The sequence below is a fragment of the Falco cherrug genome, chromosome 6 (assembly GCF_023634085.1).
Source record: "Falco cherrug isolate bFalChe1 chromosome 6, bFalChe1.pri, whole genome shotgun sequence".
NCBI lineage: Eukaryota > Metazoa > Chordata > Aves > Falconiformes > Falconidae > Falco > Falco cherrug.
This window is the reverse complement of record NC_073702.1, coordinates 55,948,568-55,966,706: the sequence shown is the minus strand read 5'-3', so window position 1 is coordinate 55,966,706 and position 18,139 is coordinate 55,948,568. Positions and strand designations below refer to the sequence as shown.

At 39.0% G+C, this 18,139-nt stretch overlaps 1 protein-coding gene across 11 annotated transcripts in view; it reads left to right on the top strand.

Annotated features, from left to right (window-relative positions):
- Nucleotides 1-18,139, top strand: part of L3MBTL3 (L3MBTL histone methyl-lysine binding protein 3) — an 84,318-nt gene that overhangs the window by 11,867 nt on the left and 54,312 nt on the right. For 10 of the 11 annotated variants that reach the window (XM_055713731.1, XM_055713735.1, XM_055713738.1 and 7 more), the window contains 4 exons: nucleotides 10,878-10,989; nucleotides 13,191-13,350; nucleotides 14,353-14,491; nucleotides 15,762-15,846. In XM_055713731.1, coding sequence (XP_055569706.1) covers nucleotides 10,878-10,989; nucleotides 13,191-13,350; nucleotides 14,353-14,491; nucleotides 15,762-15,846 — 496 coding nt within the window. The remainder of the gene's footprint in view (nucleotides 1-10,877; nucleotides 10,990-13,190; nucleotides 13,351-14,352; nucleotides 14,492-15,761; nucleotides 15,847-18,139) is intronic. The other variant, XM_055713741.1, reaches the window with a different exon arrangement.

Sequence of the window (18,139 nt, the reverse complement as noted above, 5' to 3'; positions counted from 1 at the left end):
CTTTGGGTTTCCCACTTCCATCATTGTACACCGCAGCGATATCACTATATACCTTCTCTGTATAATGTTTCCCCTGTTTAACCTTCTGCTTACCTCTTTTTCCATTTGGACAAAGTCAGGAGTCCCTAGTTCGTTCATGTTGGCTTTCGTCCACATTTACTTAACTTCTTGCAGATTTGCATGCGTTACTTGCCTGGTGTGAAGTCCCTGGAGATATATCCAGATTTCCTGGGCCTATTTGCCCTTTAAAGCAGTCTCCCGTATGATCCTGCCAAGCAGATCTGTGAACAAGCCAAAATCTTCCATTCCTGAAGGCCAGTGCTGCTGTTTCAGTACTTGCTTTTGCTTCTTTCAGGATTTCAGACTTCACTGAAATCTCATGGTCGCTGCTGCCAAGCCTGTATCATCAGCCTCCACATCCCTGACCAGTTCTGTATTTTTTTCGTTCTTTTGTTTCTTTCAGTTCAGGCTTTTCAAATTCCTTTTTATTTTAATAAGCAACATTGTGTGAAAGGCAAACATAATATTGAAATGTCAGAGAAATACAAAAGGGAACAATACAGAAAATATAATAATCTCATATAAATCACTGGTACATGCTTTGTTCAGTTCTGGTTACCCTATGTCAAAAGAAACAAAACCAAAGCAAAGGTTGGATCATTAATTAGTAGAGGAATGGGAAAGGTTCCATACAAAGCAGAGGAGGGGAGTGGGAGGTGCAGTGGAGGGTAACTTTGAGAAATCACGTAAGAAGATTCTTAACTATGACCTGTTCAGGAAAGCATGAGCTTCATTTTAAGGTTGCTCTTTGGTTGTTTTTTTGTTTGTGGGTTTTTTTTTTTTTAATTATTATTTTTATTTAGAAACAGACAGGTACTTGGTTTTTGGACAGATATTCTTTTTTTTTGGTCCAGGCATTAGGGAAGACACAGTCAGAGCTGCGATGATAATGTGTCCAGAGTGATGGAAGATAAAGAGAGAATTGGCCAGACAGCTCATTCTGGTTTTGTTTTTGTTTATTGTTTTTTTGGGGTTTTTTAAACGCAAAAGCAAGGTGTTACTGGATGAAATTGAATGGAGCCATTCTAACACTGACTGAAGGAAGAATATTATCTAACAAGGCAGAATTGGCCTGAGGAGATCACTGGACCAGGGAGCATCAAGACTCAGTGAAAGTCTAGGTGCTTGTATCGATACCAAAAAATTTGACCTATTAGAATAGTAAGGATTTTTAAGCTTTCAAGGTAATTGTAACAATTCATTTTTCAGGGCTGCTTCTAAATGGTCAAAAGGGTGACTAATCCCTTGAAACTGTAAATGTGATCATGATATGTTACACTTTTTGTCAAATTCTCAGAATAGGGTTAATGTGGATGGTTTACCTGAACTGTTTTGATACTCTCTCCTGAAAGAAGAAGAAAATGAAAATGGCATTACCATAACAGTTACTTCTTGTAAGCTTGCATGTATCTTTCAAAAATTATAATAGACTTGTTCCACTAAAGATACCAAACCATTGCCATGTATATACATTGAAATGCAATTGAAAAATCCACTGAAAACCCTCTAGCAGCAAGCTGCACAAATTCAAAGATTCTGTTTTTACAGCTTGGTAATAGATTGGAGTTCCTGTTTTTTTGTAATAAATAATAAGCAATAGCTGAACTATTCATTGCAGACAATGTATTGCTTACATTCTCACATTTAGTCATTTCTCTTAATAAAATATTGGGGAAGATTTTCTTTGAACACTCAGATTTGTTAAACTGTATTGTATGAGCATTCTTTGAGTTAAGCATATACCAAAATGTTGAAATGCTGCTTTTTAATATAGACTTTTTGGGAGTTACCTACTTGAAGTCCTTATTTTTAGTCATGTAAGTCAGATGGCATTTGCTTCTCCTTACTGCTTGCATGGTGAAGTTTCATACTTATTTATATATATATATATATATACACACACACACAGAGACATGCTTAAGAAATCTCTTTTCTTGTGTGCTATATTAATATCCAGCCTCCTCAGATTATCAGGCAAGTATATCTGAGCAACCATTCTTTTCAAGAACCACTTCATTTTTCTGAATATAAGTTCCTCTATGAATAAAAGCTGGTAAGAAAACTATTCTAAGTAGTGTAAAATTTTCTCAGTATTTTCTTATTATTGCTTAGATTTAACTTTCTTTATGATATAGAAGAACAACTAAGTCAGAAATAGGAAATTGTGTAATTTCTTTTTGTTACAAAGTCCTATGGGCAGTTTCATGCCTGCCAGACTTTACCGAGATGGGCTGCGCCAGAGGGCACTGACTTCCCAGTCCAATCAAAGCAAGGGAGCCGGGTCAGATACCAAGCCTGTCTGCTCAGCCATGCCATGGTCTCTTACGTCTGCATCTGTTCCCACATTGGTAAAAAGCTGAAAGCGTTCTTTCCCTATGATTTTGGGCAGTGTAATTGTTAGATTTTTGTCACCTGTAGTTGGAGAAGGCTGTGGAAATACATTCTCATACAGATTTTATTGAAACTCTTCAGCAACAATAGTCAGAAAATAGTCAATACTCCTTGAAAGCCGCTTTGAGCATGCTGTGTGACAGCTACATAGTGAGTGGTTCTGGAAAATGCTAGGATTTCAAATTATACAGGGAATAGGGAGAATTAAAAATTGTACAGTATGATGCACCAAAGAATGAGAACAAAAATTTTAGCATTGTATATTAGTTCTTTCAAGATGTTTAAATAAAACAGAAAACTTGAATTCCAGTAGAGTTTAAAATAGTTTACAAATTACAGAATGCCTTCATGTGTCAGGCTGAGTAATGTATGCTCATCTGAAAAACATCAGTGCTTACCAGTTACTCTGCATGGTGTGAATGTAAATGTGAAATACTTTTCTTTTTTTCCTTTTCTTTTTTTTTTTTAATCTGTGCTGAGTGCACACAGTAACACCATCACTTCACGATTTAAATGTACTCATTAAATTGGAAAAGCTGTAATAATTTACAGTCACTTCCTAATGCAGTGACAGAAGTTTAAGAAGTACTCTGTAATGAGTTTTCTGGTGCTTGTGTTTGGAAAGTGAGCTGTTACATACTGCATGGACAGAATTTTGGTCATTATTTTCAGCTTGCAAATTGTGCTTGAATGGAAAAAAACAACAAAGCAAAACAAAAGATGATGGAATTAACCTTTAAATAAAGTGGGGCAGCTAATATCATAGGAAACCAGCTATAACAGTGGAATATGCATGGTGGAATAATGGCCACTGTTGCTTTGTATTTCCAGCTGTGTTGTGCAGAAGGTAACAGTGTTGCTGGATGCATAGGTCTAGCAACTCCAAGCAATAAAGTGCGTCTGTCCACCTGCCCCTTTTGAAATTGTGTTCAAGCTTGCTTGAGATAAGTAACATTTTGAAAACAACTTTTTTTCTCACCTGATTATACGTCAGAAATACCAGTAGTGTCTCAGGCAATAACTAGGTACAGTGCTTTTTTAGTGCAGAGCTATTTCTGTCCTCACGCAGTGGCATGTGCTGCACTTTGTATCTGGAGAGGCATTTCTCTCTTGGGAGAGTCCCTGAGAGTGTCCATGGGAAACATCAGCAACTGGGAACTGGTCAAATCACTGCCTTCACCGGGAAGGCATTATTCCAGAGAGAAGCTAAGATTCCCTTCAAGGAAGCTGGTAAGAGGTGGCACAGGGAGGGGAAAGCAAGGCAGAATAGATGTTCTCTGACCACATGTGAGCCTCAGCAGGTGTACCTAGTGGCCTGGTCTTTTCCACATGGAAGTAACTTCTGTTGCAGTCTAATGAAGTTCATTAGCTCATGCTGTGCTTCATCGCCATAGATTTCTGGTTAAAAGTTTGCGTTGTCATAAAATGATTTTAGCTTGTTTAGAAAAAGAAAGACCAAAAAGGAAATTTCACTGTTAAAATTGCTAAAACTCCAAATTCAAGAAATGCCAGAATTAGGTTTGCCTTTGGATTTTTAATTGGGCTTCCTCATGTGTAGTTACGGTAGAGTCTTCACTTAAGTGATCACATGCTATTTTGCCACAAAATCTACTTTGTCATTTGCTGTAGATGCTGTTAGATTTATAAATAACTGGCCAGAGGATTTCAGGAAGGAAAAGGAATAGTTTTGCGATTAATGCAGGTAAATCCCACACAGGAAAGCTTAGTGCTGCACTTGCTTCTACCACAGCCTTCCTGTGCGGTGCTGAACAACTCACTGGAACCAAAACTTTGGCAGATGGCCATTCATTTTTTGTTCGTCACTTGCTTGGGTTCCCCTTGAGATATTAGTGTTTGGTACCTAGAAATATTCTGGCCAAAATAATTCCGAGCCAGAATTGCTTTGAAGGTCCAACTTCTGGATCAATAAGTGTCATATTGGCTTCTGGCTCTGTCGCTGATTTATTTGTCACCTTAAGAAAGTGTGTTTAGCTGCAGTTTCCTACTGAGGTGGAGATAATAAGGCAACTGAGACTGGAGAGAAATCATTGAGAAGCCCTCTGGTAGTAAGATAATTCTTGAGCACTCAAGGCAAGGGAGGGAGTTTGGAAGAGCCTGAGGACTGTCTAAGAATAAAGTAGATAAACGTTACTGCAGACAAGACTGAGGTATCAGCGGTTTGCTGGGGAAATGTCAGTCTGTCTTGGTAAAGGTATATGTTTTCTGATGGTACCCAAGCTTTCAGTCCAGAAGTGATGAGAGAATGTTCCTGGTTGGTTTTTTTTGCGAGGTAGGGGAGGGGGGAAGGTTGTAATTTGATAGTAATCCTTTCCTGCTTGTTCCTGCCCAGATAGGAAAAAGCCTGTTCCTTTTGGATGCAAATTTTCTGTCGTCTTTGTTACTTCAGAATTGGGCTAATGCAGTGTTGCTGAAGCATCTTAAAATCAATCGAAGATTGTTTGAAGTGCTTGACTTTCTTGCTGACAGCATCATTCCACTGGTGGTGGTGTGGTGGTGGTGCTTGTCCCTGTCCCTTGGTCATGGTGTGAAATTTAATCTCTGCTGATTATGATTTAGGGAGCCCTAAGTAGCCTGGGGTCCTACTTCAGTTTTTTGTCTTTGGCCGTACTTACAGAGCAGGAGTGTGCAGGCTGGATCCCTTGTCATCACTAAAGAAAGTGAATAGTTTGGAGCAGAAACACGTTCCCATAACCTTCTCTGTCGCTGAAAGAGTCAAAATTTTGTGACCAGGCAAGCATCATGGATCACGTGGTTACTGAGTGCTTTGAAATATGCTGGGAGCAGAGTACTCAGAAGGATGAAGAGCTGGGAAGAGATATTTTTATGCTCTATTGTAAGTGGCTGAGAACAGACGTTTTGTTTCAGGAATTAGTTTGCACTGCTTTGTAATAGTAATTGCTAGAGTGCCTAAAGCTTTTTTAGATACATGCTCTTTGTTATTTCAGTGGGATTTTTAAAAAGAGAATAAACAGTCATTCTACTTTCCAACCGTGTAGAGTAAATAAGACTGGCTTTATTGCTTGAAGAAAGAATATAAAAATACCCAAGAGCTGCCTCGTTTTCTGAATGCTGTCCAGCCCCTGCCTAGGGCAGGAGTTCTGTGGATTGTGCATGTAAAGACTGTGTCACACACAGAGAGAAGAGGAGAATGGTTCAGTGAACAAGTTCTGGCATTTACTAACTTAGTCAAGTAATATGTAAAAAATAGTTTGGCAGGTAGCAAGATGCAGCTGGACAATGGAGTGTCTTTAGGCAATTCCTTTGCTTTAAAGAGAGGAAGAGCTGTAAGATGCCAGAAAGGCTCTGATTTATCTGAGCAGTCCCGTTGAAATCATTGTGAATAAACGGTGATTAAAATCAAGAATGAGAATAACTGTTTGCTAACCAGAGATCGGAGTGTAGTCCTTTGGCTTGTATCACTGGACTCCCAGGTGTTGGTCCTCTTGACAGACTGCTGTATAACTCTGCTACTTTAAGTTTAGTTACTTCATAGGCATAAAGTAACTAATGATAGAAATTTTGCAGGTTTCGTCTGAGCTAGTCCACAATCACATTGTTGTGGGGTCAGGATAAATTTTGTTCCTGAAGTTACTTTCAGAATGCAATTGTCCTTATTGCAATGAACTCTGTCCTTATGTTGCCCAGTAGATGGTAGTGTTGGCTGTTTTTTCTAATTTATTTTAAAGCTGCATTAAGATGTGTGGGATTTTTTTCTTCTTTTTCCACCTTTGCACTTCATTTGTTCTTGCTTTTTCTTCCTTTTTATTTCTACCTGTTCTCCCAAGTAATATTTTTACCTTGTATAAAACAATAGCAGCCTTTATTCTGATTTGATCTCTGTGGGTACTAATGAGATCTTGTATACCCTTAAAAGAGCACAAGTAACAGCAAATGAAGGTACTCTGATCTGTGATGCTCTGAATTAGACACATCCAACAGTGGGGACTTGATTTTAAACTAGATGTACGTATTACTTCCCAATAGGTTGGAGTTTCTAAGAGTTAATCTGCAATATAGTAGACATTTCACATTGTGTGCAAGTTTATTTTTATCCCGCATAGTGACAAATACAAAGAGTATTTTAATAAAATGTAGAGAAAGAGAACTGAAAGCTCTTTTAGCATATAATTTCCCCTACATAAAACTACAGAGTGCCTTCCAGCCTGCATGATAAAGCAAAGATCTTTCATTAGAAATGGAAAGGTCCTAAAGCCACTGGAGGAGGGACAGCAGAAGCCCACCTGCGGTGTTATGATTAGTTACGTTCACTGAGAAAAAGTGAATTTGCATGGTTGAGCCCAGTACATGGTGGGTAAAGAATGATGGGCTGATGAAGAAGATGGAGCACCATTTTCATAAGAAGAACAGAAGGCGCTTGTGCTTAGCCTAATAAAGTCAGGTTTCGGGATACATCATTCCTTGCTTCAAATGTATACCTGGAGAGTAAGTGCTAGGGTACTAGAGCTGTGTAATCCATAGGGTAATGTTGGGCTAGGAACAAATGGGTATAAACTGGCTATGAATAGATGTAAATGAAAAGTTACAAGAAGGTTTTTTGAGAAAAACATTTAGGAATGGACTTTGAGTGGAGGCACTTGTAACAGAAAATCTGGCTGCTTCTCCATTGTATCTGAAACATTTATGAAATACTTTGTATTATACTATCGCCTGCAATAATCAAAGGCTTCTTCTGAGTGACTTATGATACTTATTCCAGTCCTGTATAAATTTTAGTGCAATTTTAATTTAAAAAAAAAAAATATGTTTATTCATAGTAGTTTTGATTCCTGTAGAAGAACTTTGCATGTGGACAGACAAAAATGGTTCAGAAAGTATAATGCTTGATTATTATTTATTTAAGCCTTGGTTTCCCTCAGTGTGTTCTTTATTGGTTGAATGAATATTGAAGTGTTCCTGGGGATTAAATTAACAGTCATATAAACTGAAGTCCTGGTATATCAGGGCATCGTTTCCGAAGAATGTGAAAATGTATCTCAGCTCTGAGTAGAAGGAATCTCTTATTGATGTTTAGGTGGAAGCTACTGTTTAATTTCCTTTTGATCCTTCTGATTGCCCATTATGCTTGCCCATTAATAGTTGGACTCATCCTGCCAGCTAACTCAGTTTATGACATCTTTGTGTGAAAAGACCTGCAGTAACTTGAAAATGTGTATTTTTTGCCTGTGTTGCTCACCTGTACATGAAACTTTGAAAGTTAGATTTTCTATCCAAATTTATTTATTTATATTTATTCCTGTTTATCTTACTGTGGATTTGCTCATGAAAGCTGTTGAGGTCTCATTCTCTTCTTTGTTGCCTTTTGACCTTTTAAGACCATTGGTTCCATCGGGTGGGATAGAGAATGATCTTCTGAAGAGGTTACTTAAAATTTGCAAACAGGCGTTTGACAGAAGTCAAGTGGATTAAATTCATACCCAACAAGCTTTATAATTTATTCTCTTTTAAACACTGAAGGGACAAAAATCAGGCTTCTCTGTGAGATTACTTAAAAAGTACTTGATAATGGCCTGACTTCGTTTGCTTTAATGAGGACAGGTTTAAGGAAAGTCCTTCCATCCAATGCAAATTTGTGTATTTATTTAAAGACTTTTGTAACTCGAAAACAAGTTTTTACTTCTCAGAAAGCTATGGATCCATCCTCAGAAGTTAGCTCAATGGCACTGTTTCCTTCCCTCTCTATCAACTGCTGTGAAATTTCAGACTGTCAGGACACCTAGGGAAGTCTAAGGCATGACTCCTCTTACTATATTTTGTCTTGGATCACCAAAAATAGAGGAAATTATGACAGAACCTTTACCTTTAGTTTTTTTGTCATGTGCTTTCTTAGTAGAAGAGACTTAGGAAAGTGTTAAATTTTTCCATAGACACATAAACCACCATTAATCTAGATTCTTTTTTGTCATGCTTCCAACAGTAGACACTAGTTGGCACATTGCTGTGGCAGCTCTCATCCTGTGATGGCTTTGTGCAGCATGCTGCTCTGTACATCTATTTATCCTGTTTTTAAGCAATTAACCTCTGTCACAAGTTTTTCGTTGCTTTTCCTCCACAGCTAAAACCAGAGTACAACTCCCCGGGTCTGAGGCATTTTTCCAGTCAGCTATGGAGAGCTCAGCATGCGCAATTGTGCTGAAGCTGTAGCTGGGGAAGCAGTGGGCAAAAGCAGACATACCTGCTTCAGGTCTGTCTGAACAGGAGCTGGAGGCCTCTGGCACTGATAAAGGGGAGGCTGCAGGCAAAAATGGGAGATACAGAGGTCAGACGAGGCAGCGGCCCGGTAGCATTGTCACACCCTCCCGCCTTCTAAGGCAGTAGCACGTGGTTACTCTCCATCACTGAGTCCGTCATAGCGTGGTGGCCCAACTGCTTCAGAGCTGCTTCCTTAATGCTCTCACATCCAGTTCAGCTCTTGCTGCCATGAGTCAGCCCTCTGAATCCAGAAGGGCTGGGGGCTCGCTGCGCTAGCTAGGGTGACATACTTGTATACCCCAGGAGGACCCAGTGGAGGAGGAAAGCATGTATAGTGTCAAGGCTGAACATCATTTGGATCATGCAGAAATATCCCAGGTATAATTGAGTGTTCAGAAGTACCTTTGGTGTATGTATGTTCTGGCTGATACTGTGTGAAGGTGCAGGAGAACGTTTCCAGAAGTTGGTTAGTAACCTCTCTGCGACCTGTCGGTCAGTGGGCTGCAGCACTGTGTTTTAGTCTGTGCTCGCAGCCTGCTTGCTAAGCCAGCTCTTGCAGAGTTAGAGCTCTTGGGAGCAAGGAAGGTTTTCCCTCCGGCATCCACCTGTTGCAGAAGCAGCAAAGCACCAATAGCAGAAACGAACTTAACCAAAATAGGATCCAGGCTGGGTGCCTAAGTCAGCTGTAAGACATGAGGATCCTCTTCTGAATGGTAACTCCACTGCTTTTCTTTGGGTGGAACAGCATGGATGTCTGTCCACAAACTGGAGTATGAGCACATGGTGTTAATTGCATTTGGTTGCCTTTCGAAGCTGAACTCCTGCTCTTTCAGTCCAGATGGATGTATCGACAGTTTGTCTCCACTTGTGTATCTGTTGTGCGTGTAGCTGAGTGCAAGTAAAGGTCTTGGCTCCAGAAATCGTATGGCTGTGTGAGGTCCTCCTCTTCTTTTTCTCCCTCCCCTTAGCTTATTATTTCTGAGCTGCTTGCATTCCTTAGGAACCGGTGGCTCTTTGCAGATGCTAAAGCTGGAAGGACTGTCTTAGTGAAAGCACACTGTTGTGGTATGTACACCATGGGGCTCACCTTTGCTTTCAGTCGGAATGGCTTGCTTTCAGTCCTGTACCATAGCAGGCTCCAAAGTGAGCAGGAGCGACCCATGCTGCAGCCTCCAGAGGTACAGCGAAGATCCATGTCATGCCAGGCAATTGTTCCCCTTCTCATTTTCCCAAGATAGGGTTGCCTGAGCAGAGAAACAGAATTAGGCTTCATGCTACTGCCCTGAAGGAATATACTTGCAGGTGGGTGCCGAGGAGCTTTCAAAGGCTGTCTCAGGCCTGATTTTTCCTGTTGATCTTTGTTGGTGAGAGTACCTCACTGCTAGAGACCTGTCCTCTGTGGCAGAGCTCAGAGAGTTACACCCCTTCGCTGCTCAGAGCAGGTGACTGGGGACAAAACACTGCCTTGAGTTCAACCCCTGTAACCAGCTGGGCCTGCAGACCACGTAGTGACTGGGAAGCTGAAGTCTGTTTTTCTCTGGTAGCGCTGTAATCATTATGGCATTTGGAAGATGCTTCTCTGCTGGCAGCGGGATGGATATAACTGCTGGTGCTCCTGTGGAAGCACAGCGTGTTGGGGTATTGTTGAGCCTTGCTTCTGGCTGACAGTAATATCACGTTCAGCGTGTAATTAACCAGCTCGTAAACTGCCTTGAGATGTTTGTTTATATGCACTTTACAGCGGAGAAGTACTGTGTTTGTGGAGGGTGCTGTAATTTCTGTACTCTGTGAAGCATTTGTATTTGATGTTTGGTTCCTTTTTCCTTTTATGCAATAAAAAGCATATGGTTAGGAGATTTTCCCATTCATTTCTTTTATCGATTTTTTGATTCTTCCATGTAAGTTAGATATCAATCTCCGTGTGGAGGCATCTATATCAATATCTATTGCAAATTAGTATTTTTACATAACAAAATGAGTTTGCATTTTGCTTGATAGAAGCAAGAAAGGCTTGTTTCCAATTCCTTGGGGATAAGCAGAAACACATAGAAATTGGGTAATATGGTGAGGACACTGTGTAAAAACTTCTACTTCTTAGTGAATGGAAGAAGATGCCGTAAGAGAGTATTTAGTAAATTTTTACTAATTTTTTTAGTACATTTTTACTAATTTTTGCTATTTGTTTTGTCTTACAGTTTAGAGTGAATGAATTTGGGGCCCTGGAAGTGATTACAGATGAAACTGAGATGGAAAGTGTTAAAAAAGCAACTGCTACCACAACCTGGATGGTTCCAACTGCTCAAGAAGGTCAGTTCAAAGGCAGTAAACATTTTCTGTGGTAGATTGTATTTTGTTTAATATATCACTTTTCTTTAAAGATTGCCCCCCAAAACAAAACAGAAAAACCTTACTTGCTTTAATACACAGAGTATCACTTATGATGTTAACCTGTTTCTTGAGGGTGTGATAAGTATAAAAATAAATGCATTTTAAGGTAAAAGGAAACAATTCCACTGTTAAACATCTGAAGCTCAGTTACAGCCACAGTTTTTTCTAACAGTAATTTTTTCTAAGTTTAGAATCTGTATTTTCGCTCTATTTAATTTGCAAAATTTCTTACTGGAAAATATTGAGAATTTTTTAGATGTTACTCATCTGCCTGCAGACTTTACTAAGTGCCTGCAGATCATTTGTGACTGAAGTACCACACGCTGTAAACTGGCTTCACATGATACTGGCTGCTGCTCAGCTGCTGCCACTGATGTCAATATATGTCTGCACTGTTGCCTTGCTCCTGCTGACTATGCTTTTTTACAGTATTAAAATTAGTGTGTATTAACCATTTATATTTTTATTGAATGATAAAGTTCTAATAGTTTTAGTATCTGTCTACCAGATAAGGTGGTTCCTGGATTTAAAATACAGATATAAGAAAGCACCTTTTTTGTTCAAGGGAAGTTGGTTTACATTGTCATAAGTTCTGAAAAATCTTGATACACTGACTCCAGCAATGATGGAGTAGTGTGACAGAGAATACAACTGGTTTTGCAATTTCTTACAACTACTTAGTTTTTTTCCTTGTTGATACTATATTTTATCAATTTTCTTTTAAAATCTACATTCTATAAGTCCTTTGAAAAGCAGACTTCAGAATTATGGTTTAATAATCACTGGGGTCAGCATGATAAACAAAGTCAGTGAAGGTTTTCTTTTGCTACTCCCCCACCACTAAGCCTTAATTGTCATGTGACTTTTGTGAATAGATGAAACATTTACACCAGTGAGAAAGTAATGCCTCAGATGTGAAGTCCGAAGCTTCAGACCACAGCTACTCTGTTCTGTAGGTCTGTCTCCAAGGCAATGATAGTTATTCAAGATTCAAATCTGTGATGATAGTGGCAAGCAACAGTGTGAGAGCATAGTAGCACAACAGGCTCTCTCCTCAGACTGAGAGATCGGTTATCTACAGTAAAGCGTACAACTTCATCCCCTATGGTCTGGTAAACCTTAACAAAAATATAATGTTGCTACTGTATTAATGTGTGTTTGTGGACACATAAAAATACCAAGTAAGCGTCCTACTACTACCTTACACTGTCCTTGATTAATTTAATAGAAATAAAAATATTGCTAAAATTTTCCATTGTGAGAGGAAATAGTTGCTTTGAATCACTAATGATGCTGGAGTGTAAATAGAGCACATAAATTGTATATTTCTCTAGTGGAGATAGTCTGCACACGAGTTCATTAGCCTCAGCTTTCGAAGACAGCACAGTGCTCAAGGAAGAGGAATAATTTGTGACTCGAAATTTGCCTTTTCGGGGGGTGCGAAGTCAGCAAACTGGTCTAGAAGTTGGAGAACCTGACAGTGCTTCATACTTGCCTGTGAGTGAAAGAAATGGCATCCTCTCATAGGCTACATGCTTACTGTGGGGAAATTGTAGCTTAGGAGGAGTGACGAACTTAGTATTTGAAAATTTCTTTGTTACATATTAGTGATTTTCTTACTTCTGGTAGACCTCAGGCAGGCTGAACAATAGCTACTGCTGTGAGAGACTGTGCAATATACTCAGTGATTTACTTCCAGAAATAAGTTCACCTATTGAAAGATAACTCCCCCCAAACCTTTTTCCCAAATGACCTTATACATAGGTCAAAAATGAGGCATGTCAGCAGGAGATGAGGTGGATGCCATGCAGTGTGGGCAGTCAGCATGGTGCCTGCCTGTCACAAAATTCACTCCTTCCACGAGCAGCCATATCAAGCAGTGTCAATGTGCCACTGATGACAGAAGCATGAAATCAGTGGATTCCTCTCTCTTGTACTGCAATATGAAAACCCAGCTTGCTTGTCAGGAATAAGGACTCCATAGAGACACTAACTCCCAGTCCTTCATCCTAACAAGAGTGATGTGACTTCTATTTTTCTGTTTGCTTGGCGAGGCCTGCTGAGGATGGTTGGAAATGTATCAGCTCTACCTAAGTGAAATTACTTTTTTCATTGTGCAGCCTTTTCAGAAAAGACAGGGATCCCCACAAAGTTGAAGGAAACTGCAAAAATGGATGGACTTGTTTTCTGTGAAAACTGTTACCGCTATGGTACCATAGAAGAATTTGTTCCTGAAGGGAAATTTTGCAGCCAGAAATGTGCCCAGCAAGTAAAAAACAAGTAGGTGCTATTATAAAGCATAGAAACAAAGAATTTGGCATAAATGCAGCATGAGATAAAAGTGGTGGGATAAAACATTAACGGTGGGGCAAAGGGAGATGTTAAGCAGCCATGTTTTGGTGAGTCTTCATTGGTTTATAATGTTCTTTCACTGTTTTTCCAGTAAATGTGTTAACAACATTTGGTTTTGTCTAACACTGATGTTGAAGGCAGACTTTTTTTGCTCAGTGTGCTGTGTTCTGCTGTCAGATGCAGGCAGTAAAACAGTCTATGGAATGCATGCATCAGTGTCAGACTCCCACCCTGTTCCATAATCATTGGAATTAAGATAATCAGTAATGAGATGGTTGTTGTGATAAGTTAATTATAATTAAACACAAGAGCTCTGTTATAGATGACAGTGAGTGAAAACATGAGCATACTGTAGTATCTCAGTTCCTTTTCTTTCAGCTAGTGCAGTTCATGTCATCATATAGGAAGGATTGTGTTAGTATGTCCATTCTGTATTGCATATTACTGCATTATGGCAGTTTTTAACATCTATGATTTTGTGCATTTTCCTTCAATTTTAGCTAATTGCTTCAAAGTTTTCTGTTCTGATTGCTTGTTTAGCACAGTCACATACCAGCTTTCTCCAATTGGATTTGTCAGTCTTAACAATTACCTTTGCTTTCCTTTCTGTAAACTGCCCTGCAGTCCTGCACATTTCACAGTTTGCTTCTCTGTGAGACTTGATGGTACATGGGAAAAGACACACTGTTTAAAACACACAGAACTTGTTCAGGGTAAGCTGACAGCTTTCCTTTTGCAGTTGCTATTGCGTGTCTTCCAGATTAATTCTGACAGTTGTAATTTTCAGTAGAATTTCTAAGAATTTATTTGGTATAATACCTTGGGACCTTCAAACACCTGACCTTCAGATTTACTCACTTTTTACTTGTTTTAAGAATATGAGAAGTAAAGTAATACTGGCTTTGTGTCATTGTGTTACTGTTGTAATAGAGAACCAAAGGAGGAAAAGCCCAGCATGGAATGCAATGGGGAAGATGATTCCAAAGGCATTCGGAAAAGAAAAGCAAAGTTACCTCTCAAAGAAGAGTCCAGGGATGATGGGGAGAAGAAAGAGAATCCCGATGAAATTGTTAGTATGCGTCATAAACCCATTCCTGCGAGTATTTTGGTGGGAGTTTTGCCTTACATTGCAATGCCAGTAACTTCATTAGTTTACAAAGAGAAGTAATGACATCACTCTGTCAGAGTTGCAGTAATAGTTGGTTCACTTACCAAGTCAATTATGCCTCATCAGTAAATGGTAATTATTGACAATGAACTGATAAGAGCTGTTTTTTATCTCATTTTCCTCCTTTTTTTAAGAACAGAACAAAAAAGAATTTAAATGATACTAACCTAGGCTTGCTACGTCTTCAGCATAGAAAAGCAGGAGTACATATTTCCCAACACCTGTTACTTTGTCACTCTGCACATGGATAAATGATGTAGACCAATAATTTATTTACAAAGAAAGCTACATTACAGTTAAGAAGAGAATACTTTTGATTTTCTTAGTGTAATTTGTCTTAGAAAATCATAGCTAAAGGTTTTGTTTTGTGTTGCAGTGTAACGTGCTTTGGGGCATCTTTTGTTTTTCTCCTTTTGGATTTATTCTTCGTTTTAGAATAAACTTAACACAGTACCTTGCCATAATATTTGTTTTCCTGCTGTGACACTGCTGGGAGGAGCACAGTTGTGAGGGAGAAGGGGAGACCTCTGCAACTACAGAATTGTCAAAATGCTGAAGATGCTAGACTTGTCAGAAGGGAATTCGTAGCAATCTGTATAGCTGTATGTTAGACAGAAGTCAGGGGATATCTTCTTTGCCTCCATGCATCTGCCCTCTCAAATGAGTAGTTATTTTGTTCATCTATTCAGGTGCTAACAAAATTGATAATACACAAACAGTGGCATAAATAAAAAGGATCAGTGCCATTTTCTATTTAGTAAGGCAATTGTACATTTGAAAGAGGCAGACTAAAGCTTGAGAGGTTTTCCTTTAAATTATTTTGGAAGCATGAACATATCAGGGATAGTGCTATTTATCTCCAGCTCAGTGGGGACTGCCGAAGGCTCCGTGATCTGTCCCTGGCTTAGGCAAGGCTGGCTGGCTGAGTGCCTGGTGTTAAAGAGTCCTTCTGTCTGTCATTTTCACCATGTTTGCTGTGATTTGTCACTGATGGCTTGCTTTGTTTTTATTAGATATCTGCAGGCTTGTTTGAGATATGGGAGAGCTATGTCGCCATTTAAATGAAGTCACAGTTAAACCTTGAGTGTCTCCATTTGTACTGTACTAGACTTCTGAAATAATGAGGTTACTGTACTCTTTTTTTTTTTTTTTTTTTTTTTTTTTAATTTAGGAGGACAAACCTGAAGGAAGGATCTTGAGAGTCTCACAGAGAGCCAGGAGAAAAAGGAAAGGGGAAATAACAGTTTTGAAACAAAGTAAGTTAGATTACGAAAAAAAAAAAATCTCAGCTATCAATATTTTAGATAATACACATCTCTTACTGTGAATTGCTAGCATTGTTGCACTGCATTGGTATTCCCTATTGAATACTTTTTTTCAATTCTGTAAAAAGAGAGTGCCAGTGTTATTTATAGCAATTAAGTTTTAAGGATTGAAGAACTGAGAGAACGAAGTAAAAACTGGGGAAAAAAAAAACCCATCACTTGGAAATTGAGTACATTTTACAAAGAGACAGTTTCTATACCTCTGGCAGCATGGAGGAGGATACAGTGAGTGTAAATGTAACTGATGTGAATTGTAAGGTTTTTTTTCATCCCTCTAAAGAGTGCCGGTATTAAAGGGAGTCAGGCCCATTGCATTCCCAGATGTTGAAAGGCATGTATTAAGCAGAAGTAAAAGTTTGCTTTTGTTTCCTTGGAGATCAATTTTGTATCTACTGTATGTGCTGGAAATAGACATATTTATGGAACTGTTTAGGAATAATTCCTATAATCAGTCCAAAGGGACATACGCTGCATCAAGCAGCATAATAAAACATATTTTAAATGAGTGCTGTTTTTTCAAGCCGTTTCTATGATAGATACTTTCAGGAAGAATTGGAGAATCAGCAGCTATTATACCTCAGTGGTACACCAAGCACAAGCCTACATCTTGCCCTCCAAAGAGTTTGTTGTTGTAGACTAGGAGCCATTACCAGAAGTTGCTGAGCCACTAATCGGCACAGAGCTCCAAGTAGCTCTGCTGCACACTAGGCAGGTGAAATACTGATTGAAGATGCCACAAATAAAAGTCACGGAAGATCTCCCTCCCAAGATACAATTACTCCTGAAAGAAAAAAAATATTTCTACAGTTGTTTCCAAAGCTGAGGTGATAAGTGTGTGAGATACAAGCACAAAGCTGATGCTCTATGGAAATCACTGCTGTCCACCGACAGAATGATCTATACAGATTTCTTGTGGGTTTTTATTTGGGAAAATGTCAGTTGAGCACAAAAGATTTAGTATAAAAGACCAGTTTATATTCAGAACCAAGCACATAACTGTGTATTATTGTGCTGAGCAACACATCTATTAAATGGAATAGATAAAACCTGGGGAAATCACAAATAAAATTAATGTGCTTTAATAGTGTTGAGCAGTTGCTGTCATTCTGAAATTTGTTATCTTTTGGTTACATTATCAGCTTTCTTTAGGAGAGTTTGGCATCACTGTTTTTGCAGTTCACATTTTAATCATAAAAATGCTTAGCCAGACTGTTACTTAAGGGACTTACTTCTCTTGTTGAGTAGCCCACAGTCAGGATCAAGCCAGAATCAGACCGTGAACTGTGAGGAATCTTCCTGGCAGCATGAGGTTCTGATCTGAAATGCTGAACTGCGTGAGCAGAGGAGGCATTTTAGGTGAAGATCAGTAGAGCAGAGTGGAGGTGTATGAAAGTAGATATATACATGGCCAGCCTCACAAGCCATCTGTTTTTGAAGTTCCTGGCTTTTGCCAGTGTAGTTAGTGCCTTATTTTCAAAACCTAAAAACTGTTACTTACTGATGTGACTGTAACCAATACTGAGTTGGACTGTAGCCAGTATTACAATTACTATGCAAGTGTAAGCGAGTGTTTATACTGTATAAACAAACCTGAAACTGGTGGGTTTTGTCCTATGCTAATGACATGATGTGAGGAAAAAAGCACCAGTGTCAGTTTTGATGGCTTGTAGAAATTACTGTTAAATCACTGCCTCTCCACCCAAAAACATCAAACTACAAAGTGATGGAGTAGGTTACAAACATTCTGAATTCTGTTAAGTATTTGAACTGTGATTTAACAAGCATGTCATGAGTACTATCCAGTTTAAAATGCTTTCCAGGAAAATAAATTCTCAGAAAAAAACCTGAATATACTGGGCTACTTTGTGATGTGAGCTGATCTTTTTACACGTTTGCAAGTTGTCTCTTAATGATGCTTCTGAGCAATAAGGGAAAAGGGACAGGCGGCAGTACTTCAAAAGTTGTTCTTGTCACCTGAAAGAGCGTTTTCTTGTTGCTAATCAAGATTTGAACTGCTGGAAACCTTTCTGTACAAACCAGGAACAGTCATGTTCCTGGTGCCATTAAACATACAGAGCTACTACTTTTCCTGAAATAAGTCCTGAGACACACCATGAATGCTTTTAATAAAATGTAGATTTGAGCTGGGTATATTGTAAGCTTCAAAGTGTTGTGTTGTTTGTTTTTTCTTTTCTTGAGAAGTTAACGGTTGCATAATTCTTTT